The 24,276-nt window shown below is 39.8% G+C and overlaps 1 protein-coding gene across 11 annotated transcripts in view; it reads left to right on the top strand.

Annotated features, from left to right (window-relative positions):
• RBMS3 (RNA binding motif single stranded interacting protein 3) overlaps positions 1–24,276 on the top strand; it is a 722,581-nt gene that overhangs the window by 558,676 nt on the left and 139,629 nt on the right. For all 11 annotated transcript variants that reach the window (XM_056334362.1, XM_056334363.1, XM_056334361.1 and 8 more), the window contains 2 exons: positions 6,261–6,418; positions 16,494–16,573. In XM_056334362.1, coding sequence (XP_056190337.1) covers positions 6,261–6,418; positions 16,494–16,573 — 238 coding nt within the window. The remainder of the gene's footprint in view (positions 1–6,260; positions 6,419–16,493; positions 16,574–24,276) is intronic.

A 24,276-nucleotide genomic window follows, 5' to 3' on the forward strand; every position in this document is an offset into this window, starting at 1 on the left:
GTATGGAATCCAGTTTAGAAATAATCTAATAAACCAATGATGAGACTGGTGCTGCGTACAACTACAGTTTTCAAAATACTGAGCAAGCACTGGAAAATTTATGAAATGGCATTTAAATGTTTCCATATAAATGATCTGGTTTCATATAAATGGTTCCACATAAATGGATTTTTCCATAAAAAGCGTAACTATTTTTATGTTGAGGGGAGACAGAAGTTCAACGCAGATCTTTAAAGGAGAGAAGTTACATACATAGCCTGAAGATTGGGCAGTGGCCATTAGCAGAGATGAACTAGTATGGGGAAGATACTAATAGAGGGTGATTTGAACCTGGGTCTAGAATGTTCAGAAAGACAGGACCATGCTTCCAAAAGTGAACTGTAATGTTGACCTGTGTCAATGATAAGATGTTGAAGTCTCAATTTATTAAAGACAAAAAAAGTATATGATCTATTAATATAAATACTGATTATAACTTTAAACAGAAGAGTTCAGAATCTCATATCGATCCGCGTACAAAGTTTTATTCCCAGAATAAGTTTGGAAAATGAAAAAAGGAGTTGTTTGAACTAATAATCAGTGCTTAGCTTCCTAGAGCAAGCTGCTCTAAGGAGAAATAATTTAGGTTGAATAAAAAGAATTGGTACATAGGGTTCCCAGATGAACCAAATGCACTCAGTTTCCAGCCCTACTGAGATTACAAGAGGTTTGAGTTCCTTCTGGGGAAAAAATAATGTAGCCAACACCAGCCCACCCCTCCCTGCACATGTGTCCTTAAAGAATGCATTACTAAATGTACTATGTAAAGAGGCTCAGCCTCTTCTTGTACGAGCAGGAATTGTTCTTTCAGCTTTTCATGCATTGCTTCCAAAGATTATCTCAAGATGGGAGGGAAAATCCCATCTGAGCATTGTCCCTTCTTTTAAAAGTGGCTGGGAGGATCCAGCAAAGCAAATAGCAAACTCTGAGTTCCAGCATGCCCTCCACTGGGTTTTATCTGTTTCAAATGCTGTTGGTGTAGTGCGTTTCAAATCCTCTGCATTATAAACTTCTTTTTCCTCCTTGGCACAGGCCTTGGGAGCCGAGTGACTGGCCCAGTTCTTGCTAAAAGGCAGTGACAAAATTTCTGGCTGTTTCCCCAGGACAGTTGCTCCTGACTGCTGAACTCCAGAGCCTTGCAGCAGGACACCTGCTGCTGAATGCTGGAAATGCTCTGAGCTCAGCAGATGCTTAGTTTTCACCTACTGTTAGTTTGCAGTATTCACAGTTTTAAAACTTCCTAGGTGTGGTTTTGACCAATTTGGATGTGTCTGTCAGAATGGCCCAACTACAACATATACATGTAGTTAATGCCTCTGGAGCCCACAGGTTATTTGGGCTCCAGTGGTGCTCAGACAGGCTGGGGTGGGAGCAAAGGGAGTTGCAGAAAGCCCTGCACTTGTCTGCAGGGGAGCTGCAATTGGCTTAATTCTTTTTTTTTTTTCTTTTTTTTTCTGTTGGCCCATTCTGTGGCACTCCGTGTACCCACGCAGACAGGCCTACAGCAGGACCCCAGAATGAGCTCAGTCCTGGGTACGAGGCTGTGTCAGGATTTCAGAGGCTTGCGGCTGACGGGATGAGTTTGCCCCTATTTCTCCAGGGCTGCAGTGCAAGTGCAAGCTGTACTTGGAAAATGTGACCCTCCTTGGGCTGTCAAATGCGAGATCTTGGGTAAAACGAAGTTCAGCGAGGACAGCCAGGAGCAGGCTTTTGACAGTGCCTTGAGATTGTGCTTGCAAGTCTGCGTGCCTTGAGCATGATGCTTTTGCAGCTGGCACACACAGCAGGCTCCACAGCTGCCTTCCTGCTCCCTTCGAGAAGCGGCAACTTGGCCTGTTCTTGTACCCATTAATTAGCTGTGTTTGGCACGCGGGGTCTGGGAAGGGCAGAGGAGCCGTGCTGCCGCACTGCAGCGAGCCCTCCGCCAGTCCCGGCAGCCCCCTCCTCCCCTGCGCCCCCCGGGCGGCAGCCAACTGCAGCAGCTGGCCCTGGCCCCCCTGGGAGACCCTTCTTACAGGTGGGGGGCTAAACCTGAGAGGCCGCTGGGCTTTGGGAAGACTGTGTCGACAGATGTGTCGTTACCCTGCGGTGTGAGGCAAGCCTGGTGTCTCTGGTGTGGTCTGGAGGGGGAAAGTGAGACAGGGACTGCAAAGTCCAGGCAGTGGTGGAGACACCGTTTGGCTGGTGGTCCCACTGCAGTAGCTCTAAATCAGCAACTGTAGGACATCCAAGGCACAGTGCTGTTGGAGGTGTTTGTGGCTTTCTGCCACCCCACCCGTTCTGTTCCTGTCCAGGGTATTGGGGGCATAAGAGGAAAACGCAGTTCTGAAGTGACCATGAGTATCACACAAATGACTTTCAGCTCTCTCGCTGATGCCTGGTCGGTTATCAGGGTTTGGGAACGGACACAACAATAAATGGGATTTTAGCATCCCAAGGTGGGACATAGCATTTTTTAATGCCTTAGTGAAAAGCCACAGAAAGAATTAAATGAACTGGAGAGAGTCTGGGCCGCACTGTGTGGATCCAGCCACCACCATTGCCACCGGACCTGTGACCCTGGTTGTGATCACTGAAGGCAGAAACCTGAGTGTTGACTAGCTAGGATTCTGAAAGACTGGTAGTTCACGGGGTGCTTGGATTGAGGGTCTGGTTAGGCTCCTCTTGTCAACAGATAGGCGCATTTTGAACAGTAGGATGCCTGCCTTTCACACTGGAAAACTCAGCAGTTACACTGGGCTGGGGAAGCAAGTATGTCATGAAGGAGCTTGGGGAATCTGGGGTGAAAAGGCTCATGCAAAACGAGGAGCATGTGTCAGCACCTCCAGGCTGCAGAGGGCATGTCTGCACAACTGAAGAAAATGACGCGGAGCCCTGGTCCCAGAGGCGGGGAGCGGGGGCAAGCCTGAGAAGCAGGGGCGTGTGAGGGCGAGTGGCCATGGGGCCTGGCGGTGCGGTGGCAGGGCAGCCGGGCCCGCACCGCTCTGCACAGCCTGCCCAGCGCCAGGCTTCATCCCTGGGAAGGCATCTTGTCTTGTTTCAGTTCGCGGTGTGAGAAACAGCCTCTGTAGGGTGATATTTCTCTGTGAAGGAAAGGGGTATTTCTCTAAAATGTTGTGTTTGTATAGTAAGGAAAAATAACATGGAATTTTCTTCCTTTCTTAGAAAACACTGTTGCGTTGTGGAGTTAGTATGAGTGGCCTCATCTGTCTCTCTCTGCTTGCAGCTCTTGTTTATCATGTTGATAAAAGATAGGCTTGGTAAATCCTTGTGATAGAGTGAATACGGCCTGCTAGTCTTTCATTCATCTTCAGAGTGTAGCTAAAACTTCCATGGATATTTAAAACAACAGCATTTAATATCTAACACAGTTAAAAGGCTTGTGTGTTCCTACTCCAGAAGTGAGACACATTGGTGGTGGTTCTTACTTATTTTGTTTGCCCCAGCTTGAAAACTGCGTAGTCAAAAGAAAAGTGCTCATTTTAATATTTTGCTGGACTGAATTGCTTCAGTGAAAGCCAAGGTTGTTGTGCAGTTACTGATGCATAACTCTGCTTTTTTCATATTAGTCTGTCCTTTGGCTAGGGGGATCTCATCTGCATATTTTTTTCTAAATACTGACAAGTGATGTCAGTCCCTGAGCACTGACTGGTTGATTAATCAAAGTCCTTAACCAATCAATGAGTAGAGGTTTGCATAACAATGTGATTATTTCTGAAAAACCGTGCCTGTTAGAATCGCAAACCTTGTTACTTTTATTTGCTTCCCTAACACCTCTGCTTTAACTGCCTCCATTGCTCACATTTTCAGAGTACTTGGTAACAGTGACGATACTTCCTGTCTCCTATCTTTCTTTATTTTTTTCCTGTGGCCTGTATGTGCGCCAAAAAAAAAAAACCCAACCAAAAAAACAACCCCAAAAAAGTAAGAAGCAATAAAAATTAATGCACACAGAAAAGGGGAAAAATACGGAACAAAATAAAGGAGAAAGAAAATGTTTCTGCGTTTTGTTTGTTTGTATTTCCCAAAGCTAGAAGTGCTTTCCTCATACTCCTCTCTTTTCTTGCCTACCTTTCCTCCAGGATTGTTTGCATGATTTTCCTTGCATTGTCAATACTGTACCAGTTCTGGCCCCTCACTAATATCTTTCAGTTATTGGAGAGGAACTAGCTTTTGAATCTGTGTGAATGTAAATAGACATTAGAGAAAGGAAGATGACTGCAGGGAAAGATGACTGGAAAGGGAAGGAATGTTTTTCTAGATTTAGGGTTTGTAACTTCAGTTCAATTTGCAGTAAGTTCACCGTTCATGTGTGTGTGGTTTTCCTCTCCCCTCCCCCTTACTATAAGGCGTGGTAATAACTGGGTATATTTTTATGGACGGCAACTTGCAAACATGGCCTGCTTTGGTCTTCTATTTCTTTTCTGTAAAATAGTGGGGAATTCAACCTGCATGGTAATGTGTTGTTTCATGGTGTGATGAGTCTGGAGATGCAAAGCTAGAATGCAACGGGCATTAAGCAGTAGTCCAAAGTCAAGTGTTCACAGCTCTTAAGTCAGAATCCAAACTATGCAGTAAAGCAGCATTACACACCTCCTGATTTTGGATCCTTTGGGGTATCCTTTTGCAGCTTTTCTTCGCATCCAAAGGGCTGAATTTTCCCTTGAGCCTGGGGTAAGGGAAGCTGAAGACTTTCTTTGGCTTCTGGTTCTGGTATTTAGGTATGCTAGACTTTGCTTCGTCATTCTTCTCCCTGCGAAGATGGTGTGTGTGAATCACAGCTTGGAACGATTTCTGCTTCCGTTTTTGAGGCCTTGAACGTGCAAGGCAGTGACGGAGCAGACATCTTGGTTCTGTCTAGCCTTCATACATCTTCTAGAATAGGGCGCGTGAGTCTTTGTGTTTGACAAGATACATCTGCACTACTTTTAATGGAGTGTAATTTGAAACTAGCTGAGTTAAGCCAGGGCAGATGGCTGAAGGACTGTGTGTAATTTCTTCAGGGTAAAGTTGTGCTGCTGCTGCAAGATTGTTAATCTGGTTTTAGGACACCTCATAGCAAATGACAGTAATACTGCTGTCAGCTCAGTGTAGAACAAGTACAAATTAATTCTGCCCATTAAAATATGTAATGAAAAAATCCGAAAATCTGTCTCAGAAGACTTTGCAAGGTAAGGTACTGTCTGGCTTACTGCACAGCATAAAGATTGTATCTTATATTTTTGGTTATTAACCGTTAGCTAAAATGATGTAGTTATTCCTGATCCCAATCAGGTTTGTACTGACAGGTGATCAGATAATTATGTCAAGCTCCTATCAATGAAAATGGAGCCAGAGCCTTAAAAATTTGCAAGGGCTTGACTAAATTGATTTAATGTAATTAGGGCTTGGTTCCCTGTATACAGTGTTTTTATTTACAGCTTTAATACACTTATTTTACATGCAGCATCTATGCCTCTGATATTTCTTTGCAGTAGTTTGGCAGGCAAGAATCAAAGTTGGAATGCTTGCCAAAATGGAAAGTGTAGCCTTAAATTCTGAAATAGAATGTGAAAGCTGTCTTCACATTTGTTTTCTCAATTATTCATACTACAGGCTTTATTTTATAAGATATTTTAATTCAGTCTGAGAATTAACATGTGACCTATCTCACCAAGACCTTAAATTGAACTACAGAACTCCCCCCCAGCCCAGTTAGGTCTTTTTGCACATTATCAATTAAGATGTTCCTGATGGAGGGGGAAAAAAAAAAAAGATACTATGGAAAGTGTTCTGTGTGTGCTTTCAACCAACCTTGTTCGTGATGAACAGGTTGAATGGAAAGTCTGCAGGCTGGAAAGCACATCTGCTTAAAACATGTGTTGAGTTTTCTTTATGTATGTTAACAGTGAGCACATTTGTGGAAATCATGTTTTCTTCACAATCTGTTTGCTAAATTAGGACACAAACCCGAGAATGCTTGTGCATGAGAGTAATTTTTTAGAAATGAGTAGTGTCACTGAGTTCAATAAGAGCAGTCACGCACAGAATTAAGCACATGCATGAGAGTTTGCAGAAATTTGGCAAATACGTTGTCGTCATGAACAGATTGCCCAGCTTTGCTTCTAATGGAGCTATAATTTCTTGGCTTGGTCCTATTTTGAGTAGTCTTTGTTGTATGAGGCATAAGCTGTTCCATTGTCCTAAACCTAACTGAGGATATTTCTCTTATTTTGTCATAGCAACAAGAGCAAGATCCCACAAATCTATACATCTCAAATTTACCCGTTTCCATGGATGAGCAGGAACTGGAGAATATGCTGAAACCCTTTGGACATGTCATTTCCACCAGAATACTAAGAGATGCTAATGGAGTCAGCAGAGGAGTCGGCTTTGCCAGGTGAAACTTTTGCTCTTTTTTGATTCATGCAGAATTTTTGGCTTTGGTCCTTTGCAAATGCTGTCTATTCTGTAACTCTGAAGCCTCATAGCTGTGGAAAATGCAGAACAGCACCTTTATTAGATTGTGTGTCTGTTCTTTCTACCAAGCTGAAGAATACCAGTGCAGAAGGATGTTCATTTCATTGCTCTAAAACATAGTTTGTTGTCTGTATGTCTCTGTAAATAAAAATTGCTAGGAATAGTGAGCTATCCATGCAGCATCAAGCTTGGATAATAATAAATATCCTACAGCCAAAAGCACACAGTTGCTGAAGAAACTGTTTAAATGTTTTGCAAAGATTTTGCAACAGGAAAAAGTAAATTTAGCAGTTGGACGAGCAAAGGGGAGGAACTGTAACAGAAGAAATGTGGCTTCCTTGAAAGCTGCAGGGGACTCAAGCCTGTGAAAAGAGCTAAAGAAAAAAATATTTGCATATAACAAGTCCTGTTGGAGTGGTCAGACATTATAGACGGAATGGGCAACATATTATTACCATGTACTTCATTGTCAGTACAGATAGACAAATCTCCATGTTTACTCTCAGGGAATATTTACATAGATTCTCTTCAGCTTGAACCATTCTTAAACCAAATAGTTATCTTTTGAGAAGGCAAGGAAGAGAGAGCTATCTATATATAGAAAGGTATTGAAAAAGAAAATAAGAGAAATTTGCAATTGTGCTGTAAATCAGTCTTCTGCTTCAAAAGAAAAGGGAAAAAAAGCTCAAATCATTGTTTCTACAGAATATTCATTGCATTGTGCTTTGTAGAGGAGGCAAAATGACTTAATCATCTTGCAAATTTCTTTGAAATACACCATATCTTGGTATGTCATGGCACTTCTGTTAGTGTCATAACACCACTGAGTGAAATGGGGTACTGTATGATAAAAAGGTAGCTTGCAAGATAAGTGACATAGTGTTACCTCTGTCCTTTATTTGAAAGATCATCGTGTGTGAAGAATGTTAAGATAATATTGTCTGAATTCAAATGTAAAAAGGCAAAACATTTATGCTGAAAGATGACACACTGTTCTTTATGCATTCTTGCAGATAATAGCATAAATTTTTTTCTAGCTCACTAAATATAGATAAGTATAACTCATGGATAAACTTACTTTTTTAAAAATTGACTCTGTGGAATGTATTTAATTATGTAACATATTTAAAGAACCCTTTAGTGATCTTACATGAAGGTTGTGCAATTCACCATGCAAACAACAGAGGGGTAAAACATTTGTTCCATCAAAGTATACAGCAGATCTGCTGTTGACTGGAATAAGGCCAGAGTTAATCCAGGAATTTAGAACTGCAGTTGAATGCTGACTCTTGTCCTTGCAGAATTATCAATACAAGATCTGATGACATGACCACCTGACCTTCTTTTTGTAATAAAGTGCTCTTTAGTATCTTTTTCCTGCATGCCAATGCAAGTAGATTAATTTGTTTAGCTTTGCTTGTAGCCAACAAAGGTTTCATTCTAGTGTACCTACAGTGTGAGCACACGCTGAGCGGGTATAAATACGGTACAGGTGTAGGGTGGCAGCTGTATTTCAGTCCGGATAAGATTTGAGAAGTTCAAGTCAGCAACCCGTGTAGTGATCCTGGCTAATATACTTCTGACCTGGGGCTTTTTATCACAGTGTATCGTGCCTGCTTGTGGCATGTGCCATGTGCTTAGCATAGCTCTTAACAGCCACAGGAGCACAGGAGAAAAAGTTAACTTTGCATATGCTAAAATGATGCAGCATCCAGCAATTTGATTTTTCAAAGTTATTAACTAACTGCTATGGTGATTAAGAATAACTTTTTTGATTCTGCCCAATTATGTGAATAGTCTGTCTCAAGCATATTCAAACAGCAATTGCAAGTAAAGGCTTGCGGTAGACAGCTATCATTAATTTTTTTTTTCCTAAATGTGTATGATTAGCAGTTTTATAGTACTGCAGGTGACTACTCATTTATAACCTGGGTAACTTCAAATGTTCTTGGGTCAAAATTATCTTGAGTAATGTCTGGCCACATTAGAGTTCAGCCTCCTTTAAAGTATGCACTTACAAAGCTAGGTCTCTTTTTTAAGCTGTGAAAGTATTTCCTCTCTTTTGCATCCCTCAAAAGCAACAGGACAGATTTTCCCAAAACGTTCTAGAGCATTTCTCTGTGGCTTGAACTCAACTGTGCCTAGGTATGCTCCAGGGGAGATTTTGGGGAGGAAAGTTACGAGCAAGGGCCAAGGAAAGGAAGCTTTAGACTCCGACTGTGGCTCCACAAAAGTTCATGGAGTTGAAAGGGAATTGCCGTAACCTCTGGCTGCCCACCTCTGTCTTGCCACTGGCCTGTGCTTTGTACTTCAAAGCCATGCTGCCTGCCTCCAGGCGCTCCGTGGGAGCTGGCCCTCTGCAGAGCTCCTGTTGCTGTTGTCATTTGTGACGTGGGTTTCTGCTGACAGAAATCCCAGCAGGAGCTGGGGCGGAACACAGCCTATCTTACAGCAAAGAGAGAAATTAGGAGGAGGAGGAGCAGGAAGAAATACTAGAAGTAAGGAACTGGGAAAAGGAGATGGTGCGCCTAAGAAGCTTTGACTTCAGACTGTCATAGGATTGCAGGGTGAAAGAGGGAATAACGCAGGGCTGCCCTCACACAGGGTTTCATCACAAGACTTAAAATTGTAGGTGTTTCTCTTAAATCCCTGTTGCTGGGAGTCATGTAATGACTTCAACATCTGATCTTTCATTTAAAGAGTGTGAGTGGATTCCTCAGAACTTAGAAGAAAAGCATAGTCCTTCATCCTAAAAAAAAAAAAGCAAAGGAAAAAAAACCCACAGAAACTGGATTCTAAGACTTTTTTCAACATACAATTTTAAAGCTGATGTCTTAACGATTTGAGTTTTGCAATCAGGACATGAGGAATGTTGATGGTGGTGTGAGTAAAAAGCAGATCAGAGGTAGTGAGTAAGTGGGAAGGTCTTTGAGGGAGCCTGGAATTACTGGATAGGAGAAGGTACTAAGAGTATGGAGGGAAACACTTCATCCCAAAGATGTGTTGTCACTTAAAAAGAGGTAACTGTATGTGCTGGAAGACTAGGCTTTCCACAGGCCCATAAAGGGTGAATTCCAGATGTTAAGGCAGGAGAAGATAAAGAAATCACACAATCGTAGTGGAGTCAAAGCAGCAGTGCAAAATTTTGCAAAATGGAAGGGGGTATATTTAGAAGGAGATTTCTGAGGATCAGTGATCTTTGGAGCAGAGAAGTGTCAGCAGTATCTGGGGATAACGAACATCCAGACAGTTTAAGGATGCATTTATGAAGAGGGAGAATGCTTTGTTCTTCCTTATTCAAGGGTTTAATTGAAGGCAGCTGAAAAGGTGCTATAAATTTAGCTTGAACAAATCCATCATCAGGGACAGTAGTGCAGGCTTAGATATTATGAGGATCATTCCTACTTTCAGTCAGAAGAATGATCTGTCACATCCTACATCCTACCCAGGAAATTGCTTTATAATTGGATATCTCAGATGAAACTGGAAGTCCCAAACATGCCTCAAAGACTTTGTGTGATATCCGTAAAATATTCCAGTGCCTGTGGTGATAAATTTCCATTGGAAGGTCTCCCTGGAAGGGGCTCACAGCATCACTTCAGGGCGCTGGGGAGGGCTGGGGGAGAACCTATCTCCCAGAACCTCACATTTCCATCTGGCATTGCAACCTGGACCAAATTTTCATAGTGCATCCCTAAGAAAATTGCCAGGCATGGAGCAGCACTTTCAGGGAGAAGCAGGCTCCAGAGTGGGACATGTGGGGCAGGATCCTGGGACAAATACCAGTGGGACTCCACAACATGAAAATGGCTGTGAAGCCCTTCAAGGTGGAGAAGGAGGAACAAGGAAAGTTAGGAGCCATCAGGTAATTTGGCTGAGCTATTTTTATAATCAAAACTCAAAGTCCAAGGTACTGTGAGTTTAATTGAAGAGCTCCTCGGGATGTGGAAAGGGGGGCAAGGAGTCATTGGGATATACTTTGGGGAAGAAATTCCTGATATCATGAATCAGTGAAATCAAAATTGCATTTTATAACCCCACAGTAAGATGTCATTCAAATATTATTTAAGTATCCTCCCTATAGAGATAGTAATAATAATGCCATGCATACGTATACCACAGTCAGCCGAACAGCAGAGCAGGCATTTTATAGGTCCTTTTAAATGATGAAGGGCAAAGAAAAAGTTAGAAACCACTAACTTTTTTATTTTGTTTGCTGTCTTGTAACTTAAAACGACCTTGCAAGATTCACCCCCCAAGCGACATTTTACAACGAAGTCATAAGCCTCTGAAAACAGAAATTTATGATGGAAATGCTGACAGTCAGACAGTCAAGTATTGCTCTGCTGGCGGGCACCAGTATAATACCTAACCTGAGACTGTGAAGACAGTAGCATAAATCAGCCTGGGTCTAGGTGGAAATGACTGTGTATTCATACTGTTCTTTCCCAGTAACGTGAGAAAATTTGTCCAACACAAACTGTCATAAAAGAATGTTATAATGCTGTTCCTAGCAAACGACCCAAGTCAAGATATTCTCAATTAGCTGTCTATAATCTCAAAGCAAAAGGAAATATCAAGGAGGTGCTTCCTTTGTGACAGAGACAGGCGTTCTGTAGTGAGGCATTTACCCATATTGTCGTTGGCAGGTTCAGCTTCATCCTTGTCTTTTCCCTACCTTGTTCTTCTGGAAGACCTTCCAATGGGATGCTTTTCTCTATCTGCATGTGTTTTTTGTTAAACTTATCTCCCATTTGTCTGCATTTTACATCTCTTATATTTAGTCTTTGGAAATCATATTCAACTCAGCAACTGAAAGGGAGCAACAGAAAACGGGAAACAAGATTTTGAGCCTCCACAGGATCATTATTCCATTAATAAAAGTTTTGCATTGATTTTCAGTAGGATGCGCTCCAGTTTCCACTGAAGCAAAATGAGAGAGCCAAGACTTTAATTTGTGTGTTCTTTTCCTTAAAGGAAGCTGTGTATCTTTCAGGGTTTTTCAGGATAACGTAGATGTCATTTAGTTATATTGTATTTCTTCTGAAACTTCTTCTGAAAGAGGTTTCTTTGTGGAGAGCACTGTAGCTCTGTGCAGAGATACTCAGGCAGCTAAAACGGTCAGCTTGGCAGAATGGATCATGCTGCAAGGTATAGTGTGGACCATATGCCCAGAGAAGAGGAGCCTATTCTGTCCTCACTGGAGTGGTTTCTACAGATTTTTTATATTCATCTGTGGTAGTAAACGACCCCCTGTTGTTTATGCAAACAGGACTGAACATGAAGAATATACAGGCAGGACAGCTTGGGAAAAGATATAATTTATGAGTGATGAGGAAAACTTGTCAAAATTAATATCTCTTCCTGGGCTGTAAATGACAGAGGGAGCAATTTTTCCAGCATAAAATGGATTCAAACCAAAAAGCACAAAAACATCTTGAAGCAATCTCTGAAAAGCTGGGGACGTAAGATACCAAAGTCATTTACAGGAGAGAAGAAAATCACAGGCTGCAGCCATATCAGGGTCTTGGAATGCCTGGGATTAAATTAGCTAAATAAATTAATTAGTGAACATGTTGTCATAGGAGGATGAGTAGGATGTAAGGAGGTGCTAAGAAACCTCATAGTAATCAAACCTGTCTTGTAGCTTTGGAGTATTTGAGACCTGAAGATCATTTTCCCTGGCCACTTTTATATCACAGGCAGTTGAAGTACTCCCAGTTACCTAATATTGAGATAATACTTGTCTTTTACTAAAATACAGCTTTCAGAAGTGATTTGAAGGCATCAATGAGAAAAAAAAGCCACCTCTTTTCTATCTAATGTGTGCCAGTGGAACATCTTCCTTGCAGTTAAATGTTTCTGCCTAATTTCTCTTTCAAATGTATCTGGTTCTTGTCACAACTTTCTAGCGAGGTTAAAGAACTACTTAGCACCTAGTTTATTCTCCCTGCAAAGGTACTTAGGCACTGCTATCAGAGTGCCCCTCTGGTCATCTTTTTGATATGCTAAAGAAACTGAGTTCTCCAGTGTGCATTCTAACTATGGCCTCAGTTCTTTGGACACCTCTGCTGTATCGTACTGCTACTACCTACCTACTGCCATCTTTGCAAGGTGCCTTAAATAGTAAAGAAATATTGCCCCTCAGGATTTATTATTCCTGCTCTCATAAATATAAGAAAACAGTATTCGTATGTTGATGGTAATATAAATTTGGTAGTAACAATTTAATCTTTAAATATTTACTCTGGATATAAAGAAATATAGTCCTTATTCTCATTTACCTTACTATTATTAAGCAAAGCGACTATAGAGTATATGTAAACCAAACCCACATTTTACTGCTAACGGGTAATTACATGGTACTGAATATTTCTCATGTAATAATTATGTAATCATCATGTTATTCCCTGTATATAAATTTTATTAAGTTGTTTCTTGACATTGCATCAATCTTTATAATAAGCATGTGTAAGAGCTTTAGTTTGTAAAAAAATCCTTTTTCTTTTTTTCATGGTAAAGGTTCCCTATTACTTATAACAACACATAATGACTACTTTGGAGCCATTATGGTCTGTAGAGAGAGTAATACACATTTTTAAAATAATCTAAAATAAATATTTAATAGTAATACATGAACATCAAATTGTTTGGTTGTGATACTTGCTTAAGCAAGCCTAATTTTTTTGTTCTTTTACCCATTGTATTGAAATATCTTAAATCTGCAAACTATGGCTAAAAAAAAAATCATACAAACAGTCTTCCTTTTCAGATTTTTTTTTAATTCACTTCCTTTCCAGTTCAATAGAATATAGACAGTCTAGTTACTCATAATGTGTTTGGGAACTTTACAACTTAGTTTTCAGAACTTGGAGATGTATTGACACAGGTAAAAATGAATTATCATAGCTTTGTGGGGTTTTTTTAGTTTAGATCATTATCTGTACCTTTAAAAATATCATAAGAATCTGGCCTATAGCTTTGATATTTTTTTTCTGCACTGCATTTCCTGATTCAGAGTAATACTCAGATGTTTTATTGTTGTCTCCAAATTGCTTTTAAATGTGAATAATTATCTAAGATCCTCTTAGGATCGGCACCAAAAACATACTGTTGATAGAAGTTTGAAAATGATACTTCATGAATGATCTGATCAGAAGCAAATTCCTATTAACTATGTGAAGCTGATGCTCTCCTTTTTCCAGCAGGAGAGCTGAGTATCTGTCTTTCAATAGGTTTTGAAGCGTCTGAGATCTTTGTCTTTTCTCCAGAATATTATCATCTTCCACATTTTTGTTCTATCAATTATGAAAAAAACCCAGCATCTAAAAAAGGGATTTTAAAGTGTTCTTCTTCCCCCAAGTTTACCTGTGCTTCAATTACATTCTTTTGTAGAAAACCTGTCCCCTGGAGGCTAACTTTTACAATGTAACATTCTTGTTAATGATATTTCTATTAAACCCAGTCTCAACATTTTGAAATATTTCTGTCTCAGATGAGAGAATAAATTCATGACAAAAAGCATATTTTGTCCATCTCCCCGGGTTTCCAAACACATTCTACAATAGAGGAGTGTCATAGCTTTTTGAAGAAAAAATAGGTAGAATTTATTAGTGTGGACCTCTTTTTTTTTTTTTTTTTTTTATTGGGCCTCTTCCCAGGTATCACTCGCTAGTCTTTATGGCTCAAGCAAGTAAGAAATGCCTGAACAGATGTGTGCAGGTAGGTTCGGCTCATGGGCAGGTGCCTGCCATAGACATTGCCACCCAAGTTGTTGACGTTGATCAGAGTTCTAAGTAAATTAAGACTGAGATCTTGTGATGGTGAGTACCAGATGATTTTAATAATATATCCATTGCTCTATACCCCTCATTCTTCCCAGTCAGTCAGCAAGCTAATCATCCAGAATAACACAATTTGAAAGGGTTATTTCTAAAAAACAGGTATTGTGGGCAGGTGTAAATTATAATTCATACTTAGGTAGCCCTGGGACAGATACCATCCTGATAAGTTAGCGGCTGCCTGACCAGCCTTGGTGCATCCAGGAGGAAGGTCTACCCCCCAGGCACACGTTGCAGAAAGCAGACAGGGATTCAGGTAAGGAAGATGAGGGGTAGATGCAGTTGTTACTCAGCAACACATCTGAAGGGAACATGTGTAGATGGCTTTGTCTACTGTGCTGCCTTTTCAAACTGAGTCGATAATGCCAGTGTCAGTTTCAAGCGAAGCGTGTGCCAGATTACAGATAGCTAGCAATGGCATTTGAGAGCCGTTAATTGTGAAACTTGAGAAGAAAATGTGCACATTCTTTTTTCAGAGTGCTATTCAAATGATGGCCTTTTTATCCCAGAACACTGTGGGTTTCACTTTTATTCTCTTCCCACATAAAATGCATGAAGTGCGCTGAGTCTTTTTCGCTTGGCAGCTTATATATTGCATTCTTTGCAGGGACTGCTTTGGCTTGTTAAAGTGTACCCCCATGTATTAAAATGAAATTGTCACTGCTGTGTGGTGCAACATAACATGGTTTGACACCAAGTGCCTGCAGCTACAGAAAACAGACTTTTATTGCATTTATTCTTTCAGAGACAAGAGTCTCTAAAGGCTCAGTGCAGACATCCGCTTAGTTAAATCTGAATGAAGCCGAAGTGAACAATCTAAGTTGCTGTCTTTGTGCTTGTAGAAATGGCCCAGCCCACATGGTATGCAGTGATACAACCTGGAAGGGACAATTTTTAATGATTTTACCTGAAACAAACATGACAAAAGACTTTGACTTGCTCAGAGAATTGATCAGGCAATCAGGATGGTAGGTTTTTGGGTTTTTTTTTCAGTGGTGATGGGGTGGTCCTTTGAACACTGGCAAAATTTTACCCTGGGAGACAATCTGCTGCTCTAAGTAAGCCATTCTTTCCCAAAACGAATTGACAGGAAGGTTGGTGGATAAATTAATTTTGAAAAGATTTAGACTGGTGAGAAGTAAGCAATATTTATGTCCATGGAGTTATTTTGTGGAGAGTACCTGGAGGTAAGCACTGGTGTATGGAAGGAGCACTGAACATGGGTTTTAAACACAATTCTTCTAAGAAAAACAAAAGCATTATTTTTCTTTTTGCTTGCTTATTAGCTTTCCATTTCTCTCTTTCCTCTCTTTGAAATTTCTGTACCCACTCTGCAGCCAACTCAACTGTTCTCTGGACTAGTGTACAGTCAATTTACAAAGACCTGAAAGAACAGTGAATTCCCAGAGGTGGTATAACCATGGTTTGGGATTTGACTAGTAGCTTTGTATTCTTTACCGTTCCTTCAAAAAATATATGTACCAGTTCATTGTTAATGCTTTCATGTCTCAGTGCTGAAGGTTACCTTGAGGTCATATGAGATGAACAGTAAGGTATTTCACCTACCAGTATTACATGTAAATTACTGTCTTTTTTGGCTTTATGTTGTAATAGGCATATAGGCATATATGCATTGTCTGTGGTTTTGCTATACAGTCTGTCTTTGCAGGTTATTTTTTTAACATTGTAATCCTTAATAATGGATGCTTAATCCTCTGTGTTCTTCTCAAAACCCTGGTGGTTTGTTTTTTTCCATGCCATTTGAAGTTATTTTGAGTGCACAAGGCATCTAGACACATGTCCTTTGCCTTTCCAAGCAGCACGTGAGAGCATAAAGAATGTCCTTGTTCAGGGTGATCCCACAGAGCCAAAAGGGGACTGTTCATTGACACTGCTGCAGCTCACACACAGCCGGGAGCGCAGCTGCAGGCTTTGAGGGTGGCAGGTCCTTCTCACAAGCCACACCATACTGTAATGAGCTCAAACAGTTTCTCTGCAGAAATCGGCGAGAACGGCTTTGAAGTTTTCTCTGAGCATCTGTGCTTGTCCTTTTTTCAATGCTTTTGCTTTTTGTTTTTGCTGACTGAGCACTTCCATAACAGTCTAGTAACACATTTTGCCTCTACCCCCATCCCACTCTCTTCTCTTTTCCAGAATGGAGTCTACAGAAAAATGTGAAGTAGTAATTCAACATTTTAATGGCAAATATCTGAAAACCCCACCCGGTCTACCAGGTAAGTGTAGCCATCATTATGAAACTTAAAATTCACTGAAGAGTTTAGAATACAGAAATGCTAGAATTTATGGTGAGAGTGGCTTATATTATTGGCCTTGCTAAGAGGGCATACGACTTTCCTGGTTGAAGCCTATCCTTTTATGACCCGTAGCAACTTCTTCCTTGCCCAGGTTGTATGATTCAAGCATTTATGCCTGACAGCAGTAAGTTTAAGGACATGTAAAAATCATGGTATCTTACTGTGTTTTTTTCTATTTAAATACACATATTGTGTGTTTTTTTTTTTTTTAAATCAGAGCAAAGACCATGTAAGTAAATGCTGGTGCTTTTCTAACAAACTGGGAATATGACTAGATCAGCAACTGCATTACGGGTGATAAAATAGTCAGGATTTCAGGTTGTAGTAACTTTGTATTCTTCACAGTTACTAGTTACTGTTACTACGAGTATTAACAGCAGTATCTGTTAGGGCATTTCAAATATGAGGTGATTTTATACCATTTGTACTTGCCATAACTTAATGAAACCCTGCAATTTTCTGAAGATACCTGTAGAATACATTCATTGGCGTGTCTGTGCCATATCAAAAGCTAAGTTCTAGACAGTATCTTTTAAAATCTTCAGCTGTCACCTATGTGGCCATCAGCTGTGCAAAGTTTAGTGATCAGTTGCCTGATTCTTAGTGCTTGATAAGACCTCTCCAGCCCACAAATCTGCCAGGATTTCTCCCTCAGATTATCTGAAGAGCTGTGTTCAATGAGCAGGAAGTCCTTGCAAGAATTGCATCCTAAGTTATCTCTTTTTTCTTTTTCTTTTTAACTTCCATTAAACTATTCCATTTTCTGGTTACTTTCATTGAATTCCTTCTTATTCATTGCCTGGTTCTTTATGGAGAAGATGCACTAAATACTCTTAATTAAAAGAGGGCCATCTGCGCAGCTATTGTATACAGTAATTGAATGCTGCAAGGTACATACAAATTTTAGTCAGATCACCTTCCTGAAAGAGTATATAACTTTTGGTACAAGCTGCCAGACTCCATTTTATGGAATTTATTTTTCAAAAGTAGTCACTGACAATTTTTCTCAACACCAACTAATGAAGTACACCACCAACTTTGTGAAGTACAGCAGACACAGGCTGCATAGAACAACGGGCAAAGCAACATAAGCAGACACCTTAAACTTTTGGCATGCCTTTCTGTACGCGTACATTGAGCCCCAGAAGTAATCTGTTTAATATCATAGCAACACCCAATGGAAAGACTGTGAATAGCAAGGAATGGGTAGTGCCGCTTTATCATTATAACCTCGTGTGCTCCATGGTCACATTCTTGGTTGTCTCAGACAGGACCCATCATTTGAGACAGAAATAAAGCAGAATATTCTTACAGTGCATGCTTCAGACAAAAAAGACTACACTGTAAAGAATGAAAGCTAGAAGTTTAAAATATTTTTTAATTATTATTTTATTTTTAATTAGTCAGGAAAATCCTGGATTTTCAACATGAAAAATGTGGGACATCAGAACAAGAGTCTTGATAAGATAGCATGATTACCTATTGTTCCAAGAGATACACTGAAATTGGATTTTAATGGTTATAACTTTTTCTGCTTTCTCAATTAAAGGACATGAATCAGCTCTTACTTTCTTGAAGATGTCCATGTGGGAAAATTGTCTGTGTTTCTCTTATGGTTGTTGTGATCAGACGGCATTTAGTTGCAAGAATGAGCTGGGAAGTGACTAGTTTAGAGTTTTCATTTACCTGAGTACCATTCAGATGCAGATAAAGCATAATGCAGCTAGGGGCAAAGCCACTGAACCAGTAACTGAACTCAACTATGCACTAGGTATCTTAAAATCCCATTTTGCCCTCCATTTTTGGAGGACAGAGTTTGTAGTTCCAAACACAGATAATTAGAAATTATCGTATGGTATTTGACCACATAAAAGAGAGTATTTCTGCCTCGTTATTAGAGTAGGGCACTCTTCAAATCCATATTTGAAATATTTTTTTTGTATTCATTCCTCTTTTTCTTAAGAAGCCAGAAGGCAAACATGATCACTTGAGCAGCTGGGTCAGTTCAAGTGATACTGGCTACTCATACTCATTTACCTTTGATCTAGTGCAAAAAAACCATGCAGTCCTAGTTTATTCTTCTTGACGTAGATTCCTGTTAGAGCTTCTACTCAGTGTATACATCAGTGCTATGAACATGTATTTAAGCCTCTCAGCAAAGGTGGAAGCATCTTGTTTTATGCTCTTCTTGGAAGCTGCTTATCTTCCTGCATGGAGAAGAAAGGAAAACCAAGTCTCCTAGTGTACTTGGAAAATCACAATCAGAGTCTGAAAATCATCCTTCCATCATGTTAGTAATTGACATAGAAAGAAAAACATCTCTAGTTATTGCTGTAACCTCTTTATGGATTTCCATTAAAAATGAGGAACCAGAGAATATTAGTGGAAGTATGCAATGCTGTCTGTTATTAACCTCTACTGCTCAAAGACATGGTCTTACTGTGAGAGGAAATTAATCAATCCTTTTAGGGTTAAATTAAATTGATTTAGGGTTTTCAGCTGGATTTCTTTCAGGCGTAGCAGTGAACTGGGAGGGTTTTACATTTTTGTCCACACCTCCTCTCACCCAAGCTCTGATGTTCTGGTTCAGGCTTGCCAGCTAATAGAAAGTTGCATGAGGCCCATCAAGAAAGAAATCAACCTGGCTGCAGGCTGTTCTGTACTACCCTGGCTCCCGAGGCGGTGGGATTATGGACCAGGCAAACCGTTCTGGCAGCTAGTTTCCATCCATGCTGTTTTTCCCAGTGGTGTTCCCTGAGATGTGTTATGTGTGTGAGAATACCATGTCAGGAGGATAAAATGTTCACATCTTGTGGGGAGGTTGTGCCTGGTTACCAAGTCACAATGGAAGAAGGACTGGAGCAGGTAGCTTTCACATGCTGCCGAACAGCTCATCAGAAAGGCTGGGCAGTCATGGCTCTGGCTTTCCCAACGAATAAAACCGTGGACCATGACTTAAGTTACATCCTCCCAAACAGTTACCTCAGACAGTAATTTTGAATACAGATCTCTTTCCCAACTAGTGTTTCCTTGGAAAATGAGATGTAAATTTCATGGAATGGTTTTTTTTTTTTGTTGGAAATAAGATAGAAATTACAGGACAGTCGCTAGTATTCCTGGACATGCGAGCCCAGCCAGGAGTCACATATCTAAGCTGACACAGGCCAGCAATATGGCAGGAAAGATTAAAGCAGTGTTACATCTGCAAGGAAAGGAGTGCACACAGGGCGCTCTGGAGGTTACGTATTCTGTATGCTCCCAAGGCAAAAATATATCATTCCTTGATTGACTTTCTAACTTCAACTACTGTCTGTTGTCTCTTAAAAATTGCAGAGCTGAGCACTTGCAGCTCCACACCACTGCTTCAATCCAGTGACAATGTAAAGGTTATTTTCTGGCACTTGAAACACGTCACTGGTCAGATGTGTAATGCCTAGGTAAATTTAGCAGTATTGTGTCTGTTAGTGAACTATTCTCATTAAGGGTGCTTCTTAGTCCAACGCCTTGGCTTCGTTCCATTCCAAAGCAAATTGCTGCACTGTCCTGCTTGCTCAACTAGTAAGCATTTCATGATGTTCGGTCTTAGATATGCAGTACAAAATAGTTGGTTGTCCCATAAATAATTAGTTAATATCTTTGCATTTCTTCCAGACTGAGAAAGTACAGTTGTCTCCAGAAATCTACAAACTCTCAGTGCTTGGCAGATTCCATGTGAACTTCATAAATATTCTGAGTAGCTTTGAGTGATTATTTTTTAGTGGGTTTTTTTGTGTTTCTTTTTGTTTTCCCTTTATTAGCACTGCTTTTCTGAGATAAATAGATCAGGACCTACTGGGTATATTCTCTTCCCATAGGGAGTGCAGCCCCACATGAACTTAATTGTACAGACCCTGTATTGCCACTCTAAAAGAGAAGTCAGCAAATGAATGCATCAGACTGCAGCGCTGTATGCCTCCATCAAGATGTGAAGGGCACTACTAATGATGAAGGTAGTAAGGTAGCTCGCCCTCAGTTTTTCAGTGCTGCATCTCTTTTTTCTTGGTGAATAGCATACTTCATATGAAAACCTGCTAATCTATCACATTTTGCAATTACTGAATTCAAGTAAAAATTCCTAGCTTTTCTGTCAGTAACAAATTGATTTATCTTTGGATGGGCAGGCTTAGGGTACAGTCTTTGCATAGAGTTTTTGTTCATCTCCCAGTATCCTTGAATGTCTTTAAGAAACTTCATTTTCTCTTTTTGAATAAATGCAAAGACTTAACGAGTTCTTACTTTTCTCTCTGGAATGTCACAGGAACATGCTTCATTTGCAGTAATTATCCCCTGTTGATACGTTCCTTATGCTCCCTCACAGCATATTCTAGTCATTATAGTACTTTCTAAATTTCATTTGCTTTGTAAATACTTTTGGTTGTCGGAGGATATTGGTCAATTCCCATCTCAAGGAAAATTTTACAAAAATGAGACTCATGAGTGCTCCAATGCATGGTCGAGAATCTTGATCTTTTGTAGAAGCTCTGTGTGGCTTTCATCGCTAATTTTAATGCCAGGTTAAAAATACATGACAAAAAGAAAGAAGAGGGAAGTACTGTTCTTGTGTAGGTTAAGAAACCCACAAATAACAAGTGACTGTGGCATTTTGGGACTGACTTTTGCTAGAGCAGGAACTCTTAACAGAAAGATATTCTCTGCAACAATACAGATGTATTTGCAAATACCTCGTATCTTACTCTTCTGCCTATTGGTCATTATTGGTCATGCATTTTTCTCTTGAAAAGGTCCCAAGCACTGTATTTTTTACAAAGTCATTTGACCAGAATGAATGGCTATTTTCTGCCTCTATCCTTACTTTAAATATTTCTCTTGTTATCTGTTAGATTCTCCGATTCTCCAACCAGAGAGTAAATTCAAATACTTAATCTGTGCTTCAGAGAAGTAGACTTAAAACATGGCATAATATATTTAGAGCACCATGTTTTCTAGGACATTATGGCTAAAATGGTCATGAGAAAACAGTATTCCAGTTGAGACTTAACTGTGCAATGGGTAGTAGCAACATTTTCTGCTATTTTTCTTTTCCTCTTAGTGGATGAACAAATGGTATCTGGTCATCAGTGATGCTGTAAATTGTTTTTCTGAATGAATAAACTTAAAATGTTTTGTTTGATAACTTTTTAGCCCCTTCCTCTTAGTTTGGTGGTTTATCTTTTTATTTATTTGTCTCATCATTTATATGCATAAATCACTGGAAAACTCTTTCAAAATTAGATTCTTGGGGAGTTTACCTCACTTTATGAAGGTAAGTAATACATTACCATAAATATCCATGTCTTTTTATCTCATTCTCTGTGTATATGTATATGTATTTGACATTTTAAACAAGACAAAACAGCAGCCAAAAGTAGAAGCTAGGCATTTGGTTTTACTTAGCTTAAAACATTTGTTGAGTGCTACAGAGAACTGAAACAGAATAAAGGGCATTCTGCTAGGTTTGGTACTGGTAATACTCAGTGGAGCTACTATAAGAAGGGGTTTATCTTCTACATATTGTTACCCCTGAGAAATTATCTTTATTCAAAAAACCCAAATTCCCTCACTTGTATCTTCAGTTCCTTTAACATATAAGATGTTAATGTTATCTGAATCTTTTATGTTGTCTACCTTCTAAGAATTCAGTTTTGTAAATATTTCCATTGTTATCTGCTGACTGCAGTATATAAATCCTTCCCTAACATATCGGAAAATATGATCCATGTAAAGACCTTTGTAAAAAATAACTGTTTAACAAAATTTCTATTTCTTTATCTTGTTTCCAATTCTTGGCTGTCATTTTTCATGGAATTGCTGTTATCTTTCGCATTCTGTGCTCCGTGAATGCACATGCTCAGCTCATTGTTAGCAGAAATTTACATCTCAAACCCTCTAAACATCCTTTTAACTTCTGTCAGTTCTCAGTCTTCATCTTTGACAGACAAAATCTTTAATTCCATCTGTTATTGCCCTACTTGAATCCTGATGGTGACCATGAAGCCACTGTAACTCCTCCTGCTTTGGACCCCAGGTGCTTCCCACATCCTCAGCAATGTGCAGGTGGCAGTCTCCAGCTCGGGTTTCTCTGACAAACTGCTCAGTGCAGAATAGGCTCTGCGGACCTATAGCCTGGGTCATGTGGGATGTTGAGAGCTGCCGCAGTGGTATGCGTGGCTGGCAGAAGAGAGTCTCCCTAGGGAGATAGAGTTTCATTTTTCGGACATCACATCATGGTTAAGATCACACAGACTTTGCAGGAGACAGTCATAAAGATGGACTTTCTAACCAAGAAACTACAAAAAGGGTACTGATTTAGCAGAAAATACAAGATGTTTTGCTTAGAAAGCAGTTCCCTGGGTAGGTCTCTGTGGTTTTGTTTTGTGGCTCGTGCAGGGTTCTGTGGGGTGGCCAGCCTCATCAGTGCTTCACGTTCTGCTCTCCCTTTTAGAGCCATGGCTGTCACACAGCACCAGCAGAGGCTCATGGCTTTGCTCTCCTTCTGGGACTCGGCCAAATAGCGCTTATAGTTAATCCAGCCTATACCGACCCTTCAGCAATAGATCTTCAATAGGTTGTGACTTCAAGTGAAATAAAGTGTTTCTTGGACTGTCTCTTTCCTCTCAAAGACAGCTTTTAGAAGTCAGATGATATTTGTGTTGCTTCACAGCATTCTTGAGAATTTCAAATGTGAAGTGTGTCATCTTGTATCGCTGAACAAGACGGGTTGCCTTTAGCTCCTTTTTTCATTTCTCCAGACTTGTTTCTGTAACCTTCAGTTGTCCTTGCTGTGTTGACATTTGTGTAGATGCTTCTGGTTTCATAGCACACGTTTCCATGTGATTTCTTGGATTTTGAAGACTGTGTACTCTTTAAAGGCAAGGGATAATTTAATTTAAAAAAAAAAATCTCCTATCTACACAAGACTTTATATATTTCCACGTAGCTCAGGCAAAGACTTCCTTTGGTTAGAAGGATACAAACTTAGATGTTTACCCAGTAGACCCCAGTAGCTGGTATACACTTATTTCTTGGAGGAACATGACTTGAGCTAATTTGTATTTCAGATATTAGGTGTCTGTCAGTGCTAAATCACATAGTCTGGGCTCGTCAGGGAATTTGTGTGATAGAAGGCAAAATGCTGACATTGTCTAAGGCCTGTTTTTCCAGAAATACATAAAAATGTTGGTGATGGGGGCAGTCTCAAAGATCTGATGTGCTATGTATTTATGTCTTTATTTTATTCAGTTTGTACTGGTCTGTAAGTTCCTAGGAAAAGAACCATATAATTTTGTTTTTTAAATAACCACATTAAGAAATACTGACTTTTCTAATCCAGCTGCATAATTAATGAAAAATTCATAGCAGGGGTTTTTTATTATTACTTTGTAACTAGAAGTAATAAAAAATGTATAAGATCAGTTTGTTTGTGATTTTGCAGTAATTCAGGTCATGGTAAATAAAACAGCATTACTGCAGTTTGGATTAAGATCTTTCACTTGGTTTATAAGATTGAAGTTAGAGAGCAATATGGCATATAAATGAGGAAAGATCATTCCTTGGTTTTTTTGGTTGCAGTATCACCTGTCATA

The sequence above is a fragment of the Falco biarmicus genome, chromosome 4 (genome assembly GCF_023638135.1).
Source record: "Falco biarmicus isolate bFalBia1 chromosome 4, bFalBia1.pri, whole genome shotgun sequence".
Classification (NCBI taxonomy): domain Eukaryota; kingdom Metazoa; phylum Chordata; class Aves; order Falconiformes; family Falconidae; genus Falco; species Falco biarmicus.